Source organism: Chiloscyllium plagiosum, chromosome 5 (assembly GCF_004010195.1).
Source record: "Chiloscyllium plagiosum isolate BGI_BamShark_2017 chromosome 5, ASM401019v2, whole genome shotgun sequence".
NCBI classification, from domain to species: domain Eukaryota; kingdom Metazoa; phylum Chordata; class Chondrichthyes; order Orectolobiformes; family Hemiscylliidae; genus Chiloscyllium; species Chiloscyllium plagiosum.
Window position 1 is genome coordinate 20408234 of NC_057714.1, and position 20163 is coordinate 20428396.

At 43.7% G+C, this 20163-nt stretch overlaps 1 protein-coding gene across 3 annotated transcripts in view; it reads right to left on the bottom strand.

The window, feature by feature from the left end:
• myo10 (myosin X) overlaps positions 1-20163 on the bottom strand; it is a 330909-nt gene that overhangs the window by 211955 nt on the left and 98791 nt on the right. For all 3 annotated transcript variants that reach the window (XM_043689679.1, XM_043689681.1, XM_043689680.1), the window contains one exon: positions 7087-7221. In XM_043689679.1, coding sequence (XP_043545614.1) covers positions 7087-7221 — 135 coding nt within the window. The remainder of the gene's footprint in view (positions 1-7086; positions 7222-20163) is intronic.

Genomic DNA, 20163 nt, shown 5'->3' on the forward strand with positions numbered 1-20163 from the left:
GAAGCAAAAGATACTTCACCTCAGATAAAAAAAAAATCACCTTCACAGATATGGAAAATCCTAGGTTTCATCTCTAATCTGGGAGTAAGTGCATTCTGATTGGAAGAATGAAAACTACCACCCAAGTTTGGTGTTTCTGGGTTGCTAATGAAGGAAATAAACTGAAAGAACCTCATGGCCAGTGGCCACTTGGCACTATATTTCCACCAAACCAATCTGAAAGCAAACATGCTAGCTCAAGGGGTCATGCCTTTCCACATGATAGGATAATGTATTAGAACTCAGTACAAGACCATAAGATGTTGGAGCTAAAGTAGGCCTATTGGCTCATCAAGTCTGCCATTCAATGAATTCACGGCTGATCTGATAATCCTCAACTGCACTTCCTGTCTTTTCTCCCCCCCAAAGTCCTTGATACCCTCACTGATTAGAAATCTCTCAGTCTTGAACATACTTGACAACCAAGCCATCTGGAATAAAGAAATCTACAGATTCATTATCCTCACAGGGGAGACATTCCTTTTCATCTTCGTCTTAAATGGGCAATCCCTTATCTCAGGTTGTGCGCTCTGGTCAGAGATGCTTCTGACAAAGGAAACTGTCTCACTGTGACTACCCTGCCAAGTCCCCTCTGAACCTTATACATTTCAATGAGATCTCCTCTAATTCTCCTAAATTCCAATGAATACCAGGCCAAATCTATTCAGCTTCTCCTCATTAAACAATCCTTTTACACCAGAATCAACTGAGTGAACCCTCTTTGGACTGCTTCCAATGTCAGTACCTCTTTGTTCAGATAAAGATGGGGATGGGGTGAAAAACTGTTCAGTGTATTCCAGCTGTGGTCTGATTCGTGTCATATGTAGTTTCAGAAAAACCTTGTTACTTTTCCAATTATTTCAAACTGAATGAAGACCAACAGTCCATTTACCCTACCTATTTCATGCTGAACTCCAATTCTAATATTTTGTGGTTTACGCACTTGAATTCCCAAATCCCTCCATGCCACTTTTCTGAAATCTTTTCTCATTTAAGTAATATCCAGCTTCTCTATTCTTCCTGCCAAAGTGCACAATCGCACATTGGCCAAAAGCATATTCCATCTGCCAGGTTCGTGCTCACTCACTTAACCTATTGGCATCCCTGTCAAATCTTCGAGCATTCTCACAACTTGTCTTCCCAACTATTTTTCTGTCATGCACAAACTTCATTTCCATCATCCAAGTCTTTCATAAACACCGTAAATAATCGAGCTGTCAACAGCGATCCCAATAGCACACCACTAATTACAAACTGCACTCCTGAAAATCTCCCCTCTGTCCCAACTGTGTTTTCTATTAGTTAGTTTTTACCTTATCCATGCTAAATATACCTCTAACACCATGGGCTCTTGTCTAATTAAGTGTATGATAGAACATACAGCATTACAGCACAGTACAGGCCCTTCTGCCCTCCATGTTGCACCAGCCTGTGAAATTGATCTGAAGCCCATCTAACCTACACTATTCCAATTTCATCCATATGCCGATCCAATGGCCATTTAAATGCCCTTAAAGGTGGTGAGTCTACTACTGTTGCAGGCAGGGCATTCCATGCCATTGCTACTCTGAGTAAAGAACCTACCTCTGACATTTGTCCTATATTTATCACCTCTCAGTTTAAAGCTATGCTCCCTCATGCTAGCCATCACCATCGGAGGAAAAAGGCTCTTCTGATCATCTTTTATGTCACTGTTAAGTCATCTGTCAAACTTTCTTCTAAGGAAAACAGCTTTAAGTCCCTCCTCAGCCTTTCCTCGAAAGACCTTCCCTCCATACCAGGCAACATCGTAGTAAATCTTCTCTACACCCTTTCCAAAGCTTCCACATCCTTCCCATAATGCGGCAGCCAGAACTGTACGCAATACTCCAAGTGCGGCCGCACCAGAGCTTTGTACAGCTGCAACATGACCTAGTGACTCCAAAACTCAATCCCTCTCCCAAAAAAGCTAACACACTTTATGCCTTCTTAACAACCCTATCAACCTGAGTGGCAACTTTCAGGGTTCTCTGCACATGGACACAGATCTCTCTGCTCACCAACACTACCAAGTATTTTACAATTAGCCCAGCACTTTGTATTCTTGTTACTCCTTCCAAAGTGAATCACCTCACACTTTTCAGCATTAAACTCCATTTGCCACCTCTCAGCCTAGCTCTGTAGCTTGTCTATTTCCCTCTGTAACCTGTAACATCATTTGGCACTGTCCACAACTCCACAGACCTTAGTGTCATCTGCAAATTTACCAATCCATCCTTCTACGTCCTCATCCAGGTCTTTTATAAAAATGACAAACAGCAGTGAACCCAAAATAGATCCATGCAGTACACCACTAGTAACTGAACTCCAGGATGAACATTTCCAATCAACCACTACCCTCTGTCTTCTTTCAGCTAGCCAATTTCTGATCCAAACCACTAAATCACCCTCAATCTCATGCATCTGTATTCTGTGCAATACCCTATCATAGGGAACCTTATCAAACACCTCACTGAAATCCATATACACCACATCAACCACTTTATCCTCATCCACTTGTTTGGTCAGCTTCTACAAGAACGCAATAAGGTTTGTTAGGCAGGGCCTACCCTTCACAAAACTGTGTTGACTATCCCTAATCAAATTATTCCTCGCTAGGTGATTATAAATCCTATCTCTTATATTCCTTTCCAACCCTTTACCCACAACCGAAGTAAGGCTCACTGGTCTTACAAAAGTTGTCTCTACTCTCCTTCTTGAAGAAGAGAACAACATTTGCTATCCTCCAGTCTTCTGGCAGTATTCCTGTAGATAATGACGACACAAAGATTAAAGCCAAAGGCTCTGCAATCTCCTTCCTAGCTTCCCAGTGAAACCTAGGAAAAATCCCATCTGATCGTGGGCGGCACGGTGGTACAGTGGTTAGCACTGCTGCCTCGCAGCGTCAGAGACCCGGGTTCAATTCCCGCCTCAGGCGACTGACTGTGTGGAGTTTGCACGTTCTCCCCGTGTCTGCGTGGGTTTCCTCCGGGTGCTCCGGTTTCCTCCCACAAGTCCAAAAATGTGCAGGTCAGGTGAATTGGCCATGCTAAATTGCCCGTAGTGTTAGGTAAGGGGTAAATGTAGGGGTATGGGTGGGTTGCGCTTCGGCGGGGCGGTGTGGACTTGTTGGGCCGAAGGGCCTGTTTCCACACTGTAAGTAATATAATCTAATCTAATCTAATCTAATCTAATCTAATGGGACTTTAATCTTTTCACATTTTCCAGAGTTGTTAACACCTCCTCCTTATGAACCTCAATCCCGTCTAGTGTAATACCCTGTATCTCAGTATTCTCCTTGACAACATTGTCTTTTGTCAGTGTTCACACTGGAAAAAGACAAAAGAATGTTCATTTACAGCCTCTCCAAACTCTTTGGACTCCATGCACAGCTTCCCACTACTGTCCTTGACAGGCCCTAATCTTACTCTTGTCACTCTTTTATTCCTAACAATAGAACCCCTAACAGTGTGTAAACAGGCCACTTGGCCCAAAAAATCCACACAACTCTTCGAAGAGGAACCCACCCAGACTCATTTCCCTACCAATTACTCTACATTTATCCCTGATAAATGCCCCTAACCGACACATCCCTGAACAGTATGGGGCAATTTAGCACAGTCAATTCATCTGGCCTGTACATCTTTGGATTGTGGGAGGAAACCGCAGCACCAGGAGGAAACCCACGCATACATGAGGAGAACGTGCAGACTCCACACAGAGTCACCCAAGGCAGGAAACAAACCTGGGTCCCTGGTGCTGTGAGGCAACAGTGCGAACCACTGAGCCACTGTGCTGCCCTAATCTTATAACGTAGAGTACTGCGTAAAACATAGGTTCGGCCACAGCTGGAACATTGTGTGTAGTTATGGATATCACATTATAGTTGGGGTGTGATTACACTGGAGACTTACCAAGATGTTGCATGGACTGTTATGAGAGATTTGATAGACTGGGGTAATTTTCCTTGGAGCAGAGGAAACGGAGGAGACTCAGGATTGAGGGGTATACATTTATGAGGCCATAGTTCTAACATAACAGGCAGTAGGTTCAGAGGGGATGTGAGGAAAACATTTATGGTCAAAAGGGGTGGTGAGAATCTGTCTGCAAGGTAAGTAAAGGCTATAAATACTTACCACCAGGATGCTTGGCCTTCATTTTGGCAGCGGAGCTGACTGGGAGTGGTCAGGTTGCACTCTGGGAAGGTGATAAACTGCTATATTTGGGCAGTGGCTAAACCTGAGATACTACACATGCAGTGTCTCCCTTCCACCCCCTCCTCCTCTAACCAAAAAATAATTCTGTGGTGCGTTGATAAGGTAAGATTTTTCTTTCTCTTTTTTAATCGTGTGCTGGTAAGTAGTGTGATTGGTAAAATTGTTGTTTTTTTATTTCATTTACCTATTATTAGATATCACAGATGGACTAAGTTAAGCTTAAGCGTAAAAATGGCAGGAGATCCAAGATGAGTATTAAGCTTCTCTTCTCAATGTGGGAGCACAGCAAAGTGGCTGATGACCCCGCCTCCTTCGCGTGGAGCAAGTGCGTCCAGCTGCAGCTCATGTTAGACTGCATGATGGTTCTGGAGCTGTGGATGGACTCACTTTGGAGCATCTGCGATGCTGATGTCGTCGTGGATGGCACGTTTAGCAAATTGGTCACACCACAGATTAGACCTGCTAAGGGAGAAAGGGAATGGGTGACCAAAAGGCAGAGGAAGCGCAGGAAGGCAGTGCAGGTGTCCCCTGTGGTCATCTCTGTCCAAAACAGGTATACCGTTTTGGATACTGCTGGGGGTGATGGCTCACCAGGGGAAGGCAGCAGTAGCCAAGTTCATGGCACTGTGAACTGGCTCTGCTGTATAGAAAGGTGGGAAAAGCAGGGAAGGGCAATAGTTAAAAGGGGACTCAATTGTAAGGGGAGTAGATAGGCATTTCCGTGGTCAAAAACGAGACTCCTGATTGGTAGGTTGCCTTCCAGGTCTACAGGGCAGGGATGTCACAGATCGGCTGCAGGATGTTCTGAAGGGGGAAGGGTGAACAGTCAGCTGTCATAGTGCTTTTCGGCACCAATGATATAGGTAATAACCGGGATGAGGTTCGACAAGCAGAATTTAGTGAGTTAGGAAACAAGTAGGACTTCAGAGGTAGCAATCTCAGGATTGCTACCAGTGCCACCTGCATGTCAGAGTAGAAGTGAAAGAATAGGCAGGGACCAGTTCTGGGAGAGGTGGGACTATTACAATTTGGACAGTCCACGGCCGGGCAGGACTGAAACCCAATGTCTGAGCGGGTGCTTTTGCTAACGCTGTTGGGGAGGGTTTAAACTAATGTGGCAAGTGGACAGGAACCAAATGAGGAGGTTAGTGAACATTAAGGAGGTAGTTACTTTGGGAACTAGGTAATGAAGCCACCTTATTGGGTGTTGTTTTCATATGTCTGTGCAATCTGTCCTTTCCTATTCTACTCAGGAGTATCATTGCCAAAAGAGTCACCACATCCTTTAGCTTTGTAAGCCATCCCCTACTCTGAGCCCTCTCTAATTAATTTAAAGGACTATATAATCCATTTGCCAAGACACTCATCCAAACACGGTTCAAATGAAGGCTGTCTGACTAGAAAAGCTCCCTTCTATATCAAAGATGTGCAGGGCAGGTGAATTGGCCATGCTAAATTGCCCATAGTATTAGGTGCATCAATCAAAAGGGAAATGGGTCTGGGTGGGTTGTTCTTCAGAAGGTCTGTGTGGACTGGTTGGGCCAAAGGGCCTATTTCCACACTGTAGGGAACCTAATCTAATCAATAATGGGGCCCATAAACAGCAACCCAATTCTTCTCTACCAATTTTTATGTCACACTGAATCAGTATGACCATGGTTCGGATAGAAATCCTGAGATTATCACAATAATAGTTCTGTTTTATCATTGAGGTCCTAAATGCTCAAATTGCTTCAGCAGTTCCTCCTTTCTAGTTTTCGCATGAACAAGGATGACGACAACTATCTCTCCTCTCCCATATAAATTTCCTTTCCAGCCCCAAAGATACCCTTTTCCTTGGCACTATGCAGGCAACACAGCCTTTGGAACTCTGAAATGTAGCTGCAGACAACGGTATGTATCTTCTAATTATATACTCTCTACACTAATAAGTTCCTAATTCCTATCCATAATTAGATGGCTCCTTCGACCACAGCGACATTGTCAGTTCACACGTCCTCTCTGCTCTCCTCTCCTCTCCACGCAGCTTGCAGGACAACTGATGGGCAAATGCATCATCACAGCCTCATTGACAATTGTTCCTGGATTCCCATGCAAGCCTCACCTAGAAATGCACCACCTTGTCCTTGGTTTAAATTACTTAAACTACGCGGTGTGATCACCACCTGGAGCAAATTATCCAGGTAACCCTCACCCTCCCTGATGCAAATGAACACCATGTTCTTCAATTCAGATTCATACTTGTTTAAGCTCTAAACACATGGTACAGATGAGTTCACTGTGGATCATCTTGGTGTCCAACAGCTCCTACTTGCTGCAGCTGCAAATATCAGCTGCCACAGCTTAAATAAAATAGGACGACATGAATTGAATCACTCTAATATCCGTGCACTTTCCACTTGAATTCTCACTCTGAACATGGTTATAATATATTTCCTCTTTGCTTTAAGAACAGACTCTAATATCAACACTATGCTGAAATAAAAAGACAACTTGAGCAAGCTACTGGAAAATCCTAATTTCAGTCAGTGCTTTCTGAACAGGAGGGGAAAAAGGTTTGCACAGAAGACGTAAAATTAATGGACCAAATGTAGAAATCTCTGCATCTGAGCAATTTGCCCTGCTTAACAGAAGAAAATGTTTGAAAGTAGTACAATATTAGGAGCTGTTAAAAAATGAGAGAGGTTAACATTAAGTAGATACATCAAAATATTATAGCTCAAACAAATTGAATGACACTAAAGATGTCCAAGTTCTCATTGAAACCTTGATTGCATATACAAACTAAGCATTCAGGCATTCATCACCTTACCTGCTTTCCAAAATAGCCTGCTCAACATAGGAGACATTTTCCTTTGCTGTAACATCAAGGGAATGCTGGCTCATTGCTGATAAATACTTCAAGATGAGTTTTGTGCTTTCAGTTTTCCCAGCACCACTTTCTCCACTACAACAAAAACACCATTAAAGATTAACATAAATAACACATAACGACAATGCGCAACACATTCTTTAATGTTATCCAAATTTTTAAGGACCATTCAGGAGGGTTTCTTGATACACTCCGTAAACATTCCAACCAGGGAAGGGATTATATTGGACCTGGTTTTGGGAAATAAGCCCGGTCAGGTGAGTGAAGTTTCAGTGGGAGGGCATGTCTGGATTAACATACATAATTCCGTCAGTTTAAAGATACTCATGGGTAGGGACAACAGCAGTTCTGGGGTGAAGGTGTTAAAATGGGGGGAGGCAAACTACAACAACATTAGGCAGGAACCGGAAAGTTTTGATTGGAGGTGGCTGTTTGAGGGTAAATCCATATGGGTCATGTGGGAGTATTTCAAACGACAGTGGATAAGAGTTCAAGAGTGGCACATTCCTGTGAGAATGAGGGACAGGTTGGCAAGTTACATGAACCTTCGATGACCAGGGATGTTATGACCTTGGTCAAAAAGAACAAGGAAGCACACAGGTAGCTCTGGAATAACGCACATTTTAGCGTGACAATTCGCCTAGACCGTTGCTGAAGAATTAGGAAACCGCATTTTCGAGAACATTTACCTCTGTTTGCAATCGCACTATCCCTGCGGGGATAGGTTTATGCGCACATGCCAATGTCCACGCTGAAGTTTCTGCGTCATTCGGCATATGTGTGATGTCAGCGCTGGTCTTTCGTTCCATACTGTGCATGCACCAATGTCAGCTGCGGACAGAGCAGCTGCCAGGGGTACTGTACAGAGACCAGCTTTCTCACACGTTTTAAAATGTATTGTGATAAATTTAGTTTGGTTTGTTAACAAACACTATTTCAACCTTCATTCAGGCTATGCTCTACGCTGTATTAGACTTTTGGGTGATTTTTGAGTAATCATGAGTGATATTTTCTGCTGGTCTGCACCAACCCCACTTTTTTCATAGGCCCCACTATTTATATTAAGCAAGATTTTACTGGAACCCAACTACGGTAGCCTAGAAAAAATATCTGCATGTATGGTCGCGGAGAATGGGAACTGACAAAACTCCTGAAGTATATATGGTAGGATGGAAAGATCTTGAACAGGAAATTAGAATGATCAAAAGTCATTAGGAAACAGGATTAAAAAGAGAATTTCAAGGCTTTTTAAACATATACTAGCCAGTCCTAGGGCAGGCTAAACCAACACCAATGGAAATGCCTCGAGGCCTGGCATTCAAACAGGAACTCCATCAATAAACACATTGATTTGGATCCCATTTACCAACCTTTCAGAAAAAGAACCAGAAATGATATCACCCACCTTCAGAGTCCAAGATGCATAAACAGAAAGCAAGACAGAACACCAGTGCATCCCCGGAGGTTCACTGATGATGTTACCTAACATAGTGACAAAACGCCTGAGAACAAACCTGCTACCTCAGGTGAGCAAACTTACAACCTGAATCTCAATCTGAGCTACAAGTCTTCTCAAAAATCGGAAACCCTTAGGAGTGTTGATATGCGGAGGGATCTGGGTGTGCAGGTCCACACATCACCGAAGGCAACAGCGCAGGTGGGTAAAAGTTGGGGGAAAAATAAAACCTTCATGCTTACCTTCATTGGAAGGGCAATAAGTATAAAGATAGGCAAGTTATGCTGTAGCTTTATAGAACTTTAGTTGAAGCACACCTGGAATATTACATATAGTTATGGTCACCACACTACCAGAAATATATGGATGCCTTGGAGAGGGTACAGAAATGGTTTACCAGGATTTTGTTCGGTATGGGGAAGTTTAACGATGAAGAAAGGTTGGAAAGACTGGGTTTGTTTTTACTGGAATGCAGGAGGTTGAGGGGTGACCTGATAGATGTTTATAAGATCGCGAATGGCATGGATAGAGTGGAAAGTATAAGGCTTTTTCCCAGGGTGGAGGGGTCGAATTACTGGGGAACAGATTCAAGATGCATTTGGGTGGGGGTTAAAAGTCAGGTGCTAGGCCAGGTTTTCACACAAAGAGTGTTGAACACCTGGAACACTCTGCCAGAGGTGATTATGGAAGAGATACAACAGCAACTTTCCAGAAGCACTTGGACAAATACATTAACAGAAAGAGAATAGGGGTACTGAAAGTGAAGGCAGTTTTAACATGAATGGACAAGGCTTGGATGGCCAAGTGGCCTGTTGCTGTGCTGTACTGTTCTGTTCTTTGTTCTATTTACTTCACTCTCAAAGTCATGAAACGATTCATAGCCCCAACATCCTGTTTCCAAAATTCTTCCTTACACGAAATCCAATTATGCTAGCATCTCATTTCTTGCAATGTAACCCTCAGAAAATCCTGTCAAGAAATCCTGGAATGCAAGGTCTGGGTAATTGACGGCTAATAATTAGATTATGGGCAGCAGAGGATAATGAAGTGTAAAATGACGAGTCAGCCAGAAACAGTGAAGTAAGCAGGTCACAAAACAGCTGGAATAAGTTTCTGAAGTGTATTCTGAAGTGTAGTGGGCGGCACGGTGGCACAGTGATTAGCACTGCTGCCTCACAGCGCCAGAGACCCGGGTTCAATTCCCGCCTCAGGCAACTGACTGTGTGGAGTTTGCACATTCTCCCAGTGTCTGCGTGGGTTTCCTCCGGGTGCTCCGGTTTCCTCCCACCGTCCAAAGATGTGCAGGTCAGGTGAATTGACCATGCTAAATTGCCCGTAGTGTTAGGTGAAGGGGTAAATGTAGGAGAATGGGTCTGGGTGGGTTACGCTTCAGCGGGTCGGTGTGGACTTGTTGGGCCGAAGGGCCTGTTTCCACACTGTAAGTAATCTAAAATATCCAATAGATAAGACTTACCCACTATGAATTCAGGTGAAGAATGTCTCAGGAAAGACTTAAAGTCAGCTCACCATCACCTTCTCCAGTACAGGATGATGGGGAAAAAGGCTGGCCAAGCCAGAGAAGGACACATCCCACAGGTGAATAAAAGTAAGCAAGCCTGCCCTTGCCTCCAACTCACCTTGCAGAGGACATTAAACTCCAGTGTGGTTTGGGACTCAGTGAAATATTCCTAATTGGATTTAACCTGCAGCTGTGATAACACAATCTCCAGTGTGTTCTACATTACAATCTGTGAAGTACTAGAACAGAATAGATAGCTAGATTGAATTAATTCAAGGTTTTTAAAGTACCCCAAACAGACTGGCATTTGTTCCACACTTCAATGGCAGAACAGGTGGCTAAACTTCGAATCAATATGAAGAATAATATACAGGGTCCAAATTATACACTAAAATATGAACCTCAACCCAGTATTCTTGGGTCGGAGGTTATGACCTGCCACATTTCCTATGTCTGTAAAAGTAAACGGAGGTGACAATTTCAAAATTCCAATCCCACAACTGCTTTTTCCCTTCATATGACATTGGAATGCCATGCACTGGATCCAGTCCAACTGCATTAATCTTCCCAACATTTAATAGAAAAAAATATTTTTGCCCAGTCAGTATTGGGTGCCACACCAGCAGTCTGACAATTTTGAGCATGCATTAGTGGATATTATTTCATGCTTCATTACAGGCCAATCACACGTGCACGCTGCCCCAGCCCAAAAGTAATTTTAGAAATACTAAACTTAATTAATTTCCAGGTTAATAAAATTCATAGCAATGCCAAATTGTGAGGTGACTTCTTTCCTCTATCCTATTTTAAATAAACTATATCACTGGGTTTTAATCATGCACTTGTAGCCAGGTAAACGGTTTCTCACATCAACTGAGAGGAAGTTGAAAGTGGACAAATTTGTTTGAATACATGCTTTCTTTAATTCAGAGGGTATACATTTCATGTCAATTTATGAAGCATGTCCTGTGTTTCTGACCGTTAAATGAAGCTGTCATGTTTGCAAGTAACCAGCTGTTCTAGAATAAAGAATCTTTATTCAGAGTGCAGTTTGATTGCTTGTGTGTGAAAAGTATTTGTTAGCTACTCTTATTTAAAAAAAAACTTTCATAAGAAAATAACTCAGTTGAACAGCTGGCTCATGTTTTACTGACATCCTTGTTGCAAGAATTGGGAATACATGTGCCCACCGCTTTTCAAAAGTTCGCTTTACGCCACTTGGCTTTTACCATAGACCTTTTACATTAGTACCGGTTTTCGCTAACTGAAAGAAAGCCAAAAAGGATTTTTGCTTTTACAAAAACAGTAATTGCTTCTTTGCTTTATTCCATTTCGGCTATGAAAGGTTTCATAGGAATGCTCTAGTTTTGGATACTGGGGGAAACTTGTAATGATCTACAGAGGAACATCGATTATCTGAATATCAGATTATCCAGCAAGATTGCAAGGTCCCAATGCTAGGCTCAACGATGTTATCCAGCATTTGATTAACCGAAAGAAATACTCCCCATCCATGCCCTTCGAATAATCGTGGTTCCTCTGTATACTGTGATTACTTTAACAATGAAATTACACCTAGCAGTGCAGTTATAGATCTCAACCTTGCAGAGTTAGATTATGTCCTCAAACTTTTCAAGCTCAAGTATGTGGATCAACTTAGAGGAGAAATTGAGGACTTTGGAAAAAGTCAAATGCACATCACAAAATATTGGCTCAAACATCTTCTTACATTTATGTATTAGCACCAAAAGACTAACTTAATGTTGATTGAGAGCACTAGTTACAGGAGGCAAAAGTTAGATTTAGTATCTTAGAGGAAAATAAAAAGATTTTCAGTAACATAATCTTTGTAACATCTGGCAAACTCAACTCCCATAGAAGTATTGTCACAGTATTGAAATGTACAAATGGTACATTTCAAATTTGCAAGTTTATAATTTTTTTGTCATTTACAGATAACAGGAAACTGTTTCACTTGGATAGTAAATGTACTTTCAGTTTTCCAGTACAGATGGAAAAATACTGTATTAAGATTTTAGGTGATGTTTACAGAAATTGAAAACTGGTACTTGTGTTATTTCATTGTCATCTAGTGTGAAAAATGTATTTTACGATAACAATAACATTAGATGAAAAACACTATGCATGTTGGGCATGATTTTAAAATTCTAGCTGCTTCTTTCTGACCCAACGAGTGGGCAAGCAGAGCAGCAATTGAAAAATTCACATGTCCTCCCACTTCCTGTAAAAATGTTTTTAATCCTTACTTCCAATTCTTCCGCCTCCAATGTATCTGCTCCCAGGACATCCCAAATGGCCTCCTAATTCAAGGACTGCAATACTCCTTTCCCCCCCCCCCCCACCCACATGATCAACAATGCCCTCCAGTACATCTCCGCCACTTCCTGCACCTCTGCCTTTGAATCCCACCTCTTCAACCGCAACAAGGATACAACCCCCTGGTTCTCAGCTTCCACCCCACTAATCTCCAGATAAAACGCATCATTTCTACCACCTATAATCAGACCCCAGAGATCTATTTCCCTCCCCATTCCTATCAGCATTTTGCAGGGACCATTCCCTTCGCGACTCGCTCATTAGGTCCACATCCCCAAACAATCTATTCTCCACTTTCACTTGCTGTCACCAGAGGTGTAAAACCTGAGCCCACACCTCCGCCCTTCTATCCAAGGCTCCAAAGAATCCTTCCATATTTGGCAGAGATTTTCCTGCACATCCAAACACCTCATCTACTGTGTCCAGTGCTCTCAGTGTGGTCTCCTCTGCACTGGGGAGACAGAACACCAACTTGTGAAATGGTTCAGGGAACACCTGTTGGACATGTGCACCAAACACCACCATCGCCCTGTGGTCAATCACCTCAACTCCCCCTCACACTCCTCCAAAGACATGCAAGTCCTGGACCATCTCCACCACCGAATCCAAGCCTCCCGATGCCTGGAGGAAAAACACCTCATCTTCCACCTTGGGACCTCCAACTTTATGACAACAATGGGGATTTCACCAGTTTCCTCAACTCCCCACCTCCCTACTCATCCCAGATCCAACCCTCCAACTCTGAACCACCATCTTAAACTATCCTACCTGTCCATCTTCCTTCCCACCTATCCATTCCACTCTCCCCTCAGACTTTTCACCATCACCTTATACCTTCATCTACCTATCACCTTCCCAGGTGGTCCCCCAGCCCTACTCCCACTCTACGATTTACCTCTCAGCCTACTTCCCACCCTTCCCCTCCCCTTCACATTCCTGATGAAGGGCTTATGCCTGAATGTTGATTCCCCTGCTCCTTGGATGCTGCCTGACTTGCTGTGCTTTTCCAGCACCACACTTTTTGACTGTTTCTTGCTTTACCAACTGACCATCAGGAGACTGCCCACAGAATGTGGTCGGTCACATTTGTCAATCTCTCGGAGGCAACAGCCTAGTGGTATCACTGCTGCACTATTAATCCAGAAACTCAGTTAACACTCAAAGGACCCAAGTTTGAATTCTGCCATGGTGGATGGTGGAATGTGAATTCAGTCATCATTTGGAATTACACATCTAACAATGATCATGAAATGATTGCAAATTGTCCGAAAAACTCCTTTGGTGCACAGGGAGGAAATCTGCTCTGACCCTTATGTGACCTCAGGCCCACAATGTGGTGGACTCCCTGAATTGGTGAAGTGAGCCATTCAGTTGTGACAATCGCTTTTAAGTTTCAGCAAAGAAACGAAATCAGGTGGACCAGCTGACATTGACCAAGGCACAGAAAAGAGAAATAGCAGAAACAGCCCTGTGGACCCTGCAGAGTCCTCCTCACTAACATCTGGGGGCTAGTACCATAACTGGCAGACAGGTCAAGCTACAGCTCAATATCACACTCATGGAATCATACCACAACATCCCAGACACTTATCATCATTTCCAGAGGTTGTCCCACAGAACTTGGTCATTTGTCAGTCTCCATAGTCCAACCAGTCTATGTCAAACATAATCCCAAATGAAACTAGCCCCACCTGTCTCCTCCTGGCACATATCCCTCCAAACCTTTCCTATTCATGTATCTATCTTTTAAATGTTGCAATATTCCCCACCTCCACCAATTCCTCAGGATATTCATCCCACACTCAAACTTCATACTGTGTATAAACTTTGCCTCTCTCCTCTCAGCTTACAAGTGAGCCCCCGAGTTTGGAAATCCCGCATCCTAGTGAAAAGCCAACTACCATTAACTCATCTTTCTACTCCAATCTTACGGTAATTTATATAGTCTTAAAAAACAAATTAACTTGCAAATCAAATTAGTGGGTGGCACAGTGGCTAGCAAGGCTGCCTCTCAGTGCCGGGGACCCAGGTTCAATTCCAGCCTGGTGCGACTGTCTGTGTGGAGTTTGCACATTCTCCCCATGTCTGTGTGGGTTTCCTCTGGGTGCTCCAGTTTCCTCCCACAATCCAAAGATGTACAGGTCAGGCGAATTGGCCATGCTAAATTGCCCAGTGTCTGGGGATGTGCAGATTAGGTGCATTAGTCAGAAGTAAATGTAGAGTAATAGGGTAGGGGAAATGCAACGAGGTGGGGTACACTTTAGAGGGTCAGTGTGGACTTGTTATGCCAAATGGCCTGATTCTAAGTGGTTGGGATTCTCTGAACTTGCCCTTCAATGGGACCCTGTCCCATCAGCAGCACTGACCCAACATTAGCAGCAGAGTGATCCACAGTTGGCAGCAAGTTATCCTGGGAATCCCCAAAATGGACTGGACCCCACAAAATCTCACTTCAGGTGAAACATGGGCAAAAAAATATTCTGCCAACCTCCCTCAGCTGATCAAACAGTACTCCTCCATGTTGAACAAGACCTGGAGGATGGCAAGGGCTCAGAATGTTCTCTGGGTGGGAATTTCAATATCCAACACCAAGAGTGGCTCAGTAGCAGTACCAATGATTGAGCTGGTCATGTCCCTAAAGGTGCAGCTACTATACTGTGTCTGTGGCAAATGGTGAGAGAACCAACAAAAAGGGAAAAATATATATCCGGTTATATATGGCCATTTGGATACAAAATTGACTCGAAGGTAGGAGACAGATGGTTGTGGTGGGGTGTTGCTTTTCAGACTGGAGGCCTGTGACCAGTGGTGTGCCACAAAGACTGGTGCTGTGTCCACTGCATTTTGTCATATATAAAATAATTTGGTTGGGAACATAGGAGGAACGGTTAGTAACTATGCAGATGACACCAAAATTGTTAGTGTAGTAGTCAGCAAAGAAGGTAATCTCAGAGCACAACAGGACCTTGATCAGATGGTCAGAGGAGTGGCAGATGGAATTTGATTCAGTTACATGTGAGGTGCTGCATTTTGATAAAGTAAATCAGGACAGGAACACTACACTTAATGGCAAGAACAAAGGACAAAGAACCTTACAGCACAGGAACAGGCCCTTCAGCCCTCTAAGGCTGTGCCGATCCAGGTCCTCTATTAAAACCTATCGCCTATTTTTTAAGGATCTGTATCCGTTTGCTCCCTAGATACATCTTAAGTGACGCTATCATTCCTGCCTCAACCACCTCAGCTGGCAATGCATTCCGGACACCCTCTCACCTTGAACTTGAGACCCCTAATAATGGAGTCCCCACTCTGGGAAAAAGCTTCTTGCTATCCACCCTGTCTATACCTCTCATGATTTTGTAGGCCTCAATCAGGTCCCCACGAACCTTCATCTTTCTCAAGAAAATAATCCTAACCCACTCAACCTCTCTTCATAGCTAGCCCCTCCATACCAGGCAACATCCTGGTGAACCTCCTCTGCACCCTCTTCAAAGCATCCACATCCTTTTGGTAATATGGTCCTGGGGAGTGTTGTTGAACAAAGAGACCTTGGAGTGCAGGTTCATTGTTCCTTGAAAGTGGAGTCACAGGTAGATAGAATAGTGAAGAAGGCGTTTGATATGCTATCTTTTCCCCAGGGTAGGGTAGGGAGTTCAAAACTAGTGGGCACAGATTTAAGGTTGGGGTGGGGGGGGGGGGGGGGGGTAACGCCACATCCTTAAAGGTTAAAATATTCACAACAACGTTTTAGTCAGAAGTGCAGAACAGATGATCCATCTTATCCATTTTGGCCAATTCCAGATTCCCAGCATCACAGATGCCAGTCTTTAGACAATTTGATTTGATCCACACAATATCACAAAATGGTTGGAGCATTGGAGATGGGTCCTGACACTATTATGACAACGGTACTGAAGATTCATGCTCCAGAACATAGAACATTACAGTGCAGTACAGGCCCTTCAGCCATCGATGTTGCACCAACCTATGGAACCAATCGGAAGCCCATCGAATCTACACTATTCCATTTTCATCCATATGTCTATCCAATGACCATTTAAATGCCCTTAAAGTTGGCAAGTCGACTACTATTGCAGGCAGTATATTCCACATCCCTACTACTTTGAGTAAAGAAACTACCTCTGACACCTGCCCTACATCTGTCATCCCTCAATTTAAAGCTATGTGCCTCCATGCTAGCCATCATCATCTGAGCAAAAAGGCTCTCACTGTCCACCTTATCTAACCCTCCGATTATCTTATATATCTCAATTAAGTCACCTTTCAACTTTCTTCTCTCTAACAAAAACAGCTTCAAGTCCCTCAGTTAGTAAATATCCTTTGAACTCTCTCCAAAACTTCCGCATCCCTCCCATAATACAGTGACCAAAACTGTACGCAATACCCCAAGTGTGGCCACACCAGAGTTTTGTACAGCTGCAACATGACCTCGTGGCTCCGAACTCAATCACTCTACCAATAAAAGCTAGCACCATATTCCTTCTTAACAACCCTATCAACCTGGGTGGCGACTTTCAGGGTGCTATGTACTTGGACACCGAGATCTCTCTGCTCATCTACACTACCAAGAATCTTAGCATTAGCCCAGTACTCTGCAGTCCTGTTGCTCCTTCCAAAGTGAATCACCTCACACTTCTCCACATTAAACTCCATTTGCCACCTCAAGCCCAGCTCTGCAGCTTATCTATGTCCCTCTGTAACCTACAACATCCTGCAGCACTATCCACAACTCCACCGACCTAAATGTCATCTGCAAATTTACTAACCCACCCTTCTACACCCTCATCCAGGTCACTTACAAAAATGACAAACAACAGTGACCCCAAAACAGATCTTCGCGGTACACCACTAGCAACTGAACTCCAGGATAAACATTTCCCATCAACCACCATCCTCTGTCTTCTTTCAGCTACCCAACTTCTGATCCAAACGGCTAAATCACCCTCAATCTCATGCATCCATATTTTGTGCAATAGCCTACCATGGGGAACCTTATCAAAAACCTTACTGAAATCCATACATACCACATGAACTGCTTTACCCTCATCCATCTGTTTGGTCACCATCTCAAAAGAACTCAATAAGGTTTGTGAGGCATGACCCACCCTTCACAAAACCATGTTGACTATCCCTAATCAACTTATTCCTTTCTAACGATTTATAATATCTCTTTTAACCCTTCTCAACACTTTACCCTCAACCAAAGAAGGGCTTGCTGGTTTATAATTACTAGGGTTGTCTCTACTCCCCTTCTTGAACAAGGGACAACATTTACTATCCTCCAGTCTTCTAGCACTATTCCTGTAGACAATGGTGACAGAAAGATCAAAGTCAAAGGCTCTGCAATCTCTGCCATGGCTTCCCAAAGAATTCTGGGATAAATCCCATCCGGCTCAGGGGACTTAGCTATTTTCACTCTTTCCAGAATTGCTAACACTTCCTCCTTGTGCACATCAATCCCATCTAGGCTAGTAGCTTGTATCTCCATATTCTCCTCAACAACATTGTCTTTTTCCAGTGTGAATACTGACAAAAAAAATTCATTTAGCATTTCCCCATCTTCTCAGACTCCATACACAACTTCCCACTCCTGTCCTTGATTGGCTCTAACCTTACTCTCATCATTCTTTTATTTATGATATACCTATAAAAAGCTTTAGGGTTTTCCTTAATTCTACCTGCCAACCACATCTCATGACCCCAAGTGGCTCCTCTTCGCGTTCTCTTTAGATCTTTCCTGGCAAACTTGTAATTCTGAAGTTCCCAAACTGAGCCTTCATGTCTCATCCAAATATAAGCCTTCTTCTTCCTCTTGAAGAGAGTTTAATCTTCTTTAATAAACCACAGCTCCCTTACTCGACCACTTACTCCCTGCCAGACAGGTACATACTTATCAAGGACTCGCAGTAGCTGTTCATTGAATAAGCTCCACATTTCAATTGTGCTCATCCCCTGTAGTTTCCTTCCCATCCTATGCATCGTAAATCTTGGCTAATGATTACCTCAGCCCATGCCACGTCAATAGACGATCCCTCAAATATCCTTTCTGCCACCTAAATACTGTCCTTGACTAACAATACCACACCTGCCCATCTTTTAACCATCTTCTCTGTTCTTAATGAAACATCTAAATCCCAGAACCTGCAGTAACCATTCCTGCCCCTGATCTATCCATGCCTCTGAATGGCCACAATATAGAAGTCCCGGGTACCAACCCATGCTGCAAGTTCGCCCACCTTATTCTGGATGCTCCTGGTGTAGAAGTAGACAAATTAGATTCCCATACCCCTGCTGAATTAATTCAACCCTCCCAAAGAGGATGAGCAAATTCCTTCACCCAGGATATTGGCATCCCTCTAGTTCAGGTGTAGACCATCCAGTTTGTAGAGGTCCCACCTACCCCAGAAAGAGCCTTAATTATCCAGGTACCCGAAACCCTCCCTTCTGCACCATCTCTGTAGTCATGTGTTCAACTCCTCTCTCTCACTATCCCTCGCCTCGCTAGCATGTGGCACGGGCAACAACCCAGAGATGACGGTTTGTTCTTGCACTAAACTTACACCCGAGCTCCCCGAATTTCTGCCTTAAACCCCCATCCCTTTTCCTACCTATCTAGTTGGGGCCTATGTGGACCAGGACTTGGGGCTGCTCCCCCTCTCCCTCAAGGATCCTGAAAACATGATCCGAAACATCACGAACCCTGGCACCCTCACACATCAACCGTGAGTCTCTATCGTTCTCACAGAACCTCTTATCTGTCTCGCTAACTATGGAGTCCCTGATGACTAATGCTCTGCCTCTCTTCCCCCTTCCCTTCTGAACAACAGGGACAGACCCTGTGACAGAGACCTGTACTCCCATGGCTTACCCCTGCTAAGTTGTCCCCCTCAACAGTATCTAAAATGGTAAACTTGTTACGGAGGGGAACAGCCACAGGGGTCCTTGCACTGCCTGCCAGTCCCTTTCTGTCCCTAGTGGGGGTGTGACTACCTCTCTGTAACTTCTCTCAATAACCCCTTCCGCCTCCCAAATAGTCTGAAGGTCATCCAGCTCCACAGCTTGCAGCGTACCTACCCAAGCTGGTCCAGTACAGGTACCAACACTGCCATCTATCTGACAATTTTGACAATTGCTCAAGTATGTCCTATACACCAAATACAAGAAATCCAACACTACCAATGATAACCCCATCAGTCTACTCTTGATCATCTGTAAAGCCATCTAACATATCAACAGTGCAACCAATTAGCACCGGTTTCACAAAAACCTGCTTACCAATGCCGAGTTTGGGTGCCACCAGGAATACTCAGCTCTTGACCTCATTTCAGCCTTGGATCAAATAGCTGAAGTCCAGATGTGAAATGATGGGGACAGCCCATGACATTCAGACCACATTTGAACTTGCATAGAATCAAGGAACCCTAGCAAAACTGTAATCATTAGAAATTAGGAGAAAACTCTCTGCTAGTTAGTGCCATACCCCTGACACAAAGGAAGCCAGTTGTGGTTTTTGGAGGCCAGTCATCTCAGCTACAAGACAACTCCAAGAAATTTCTCAGGCCCAACCACCTTCAATGGCTTCAATGAGCATTCCTCCAGCATCAGGTCAGAAGTGGGGATGTTTGCAGATGATTGTGCAATACTCAGCACCATTTGTGACTCCTCAGACACTGAAATAGTCCAT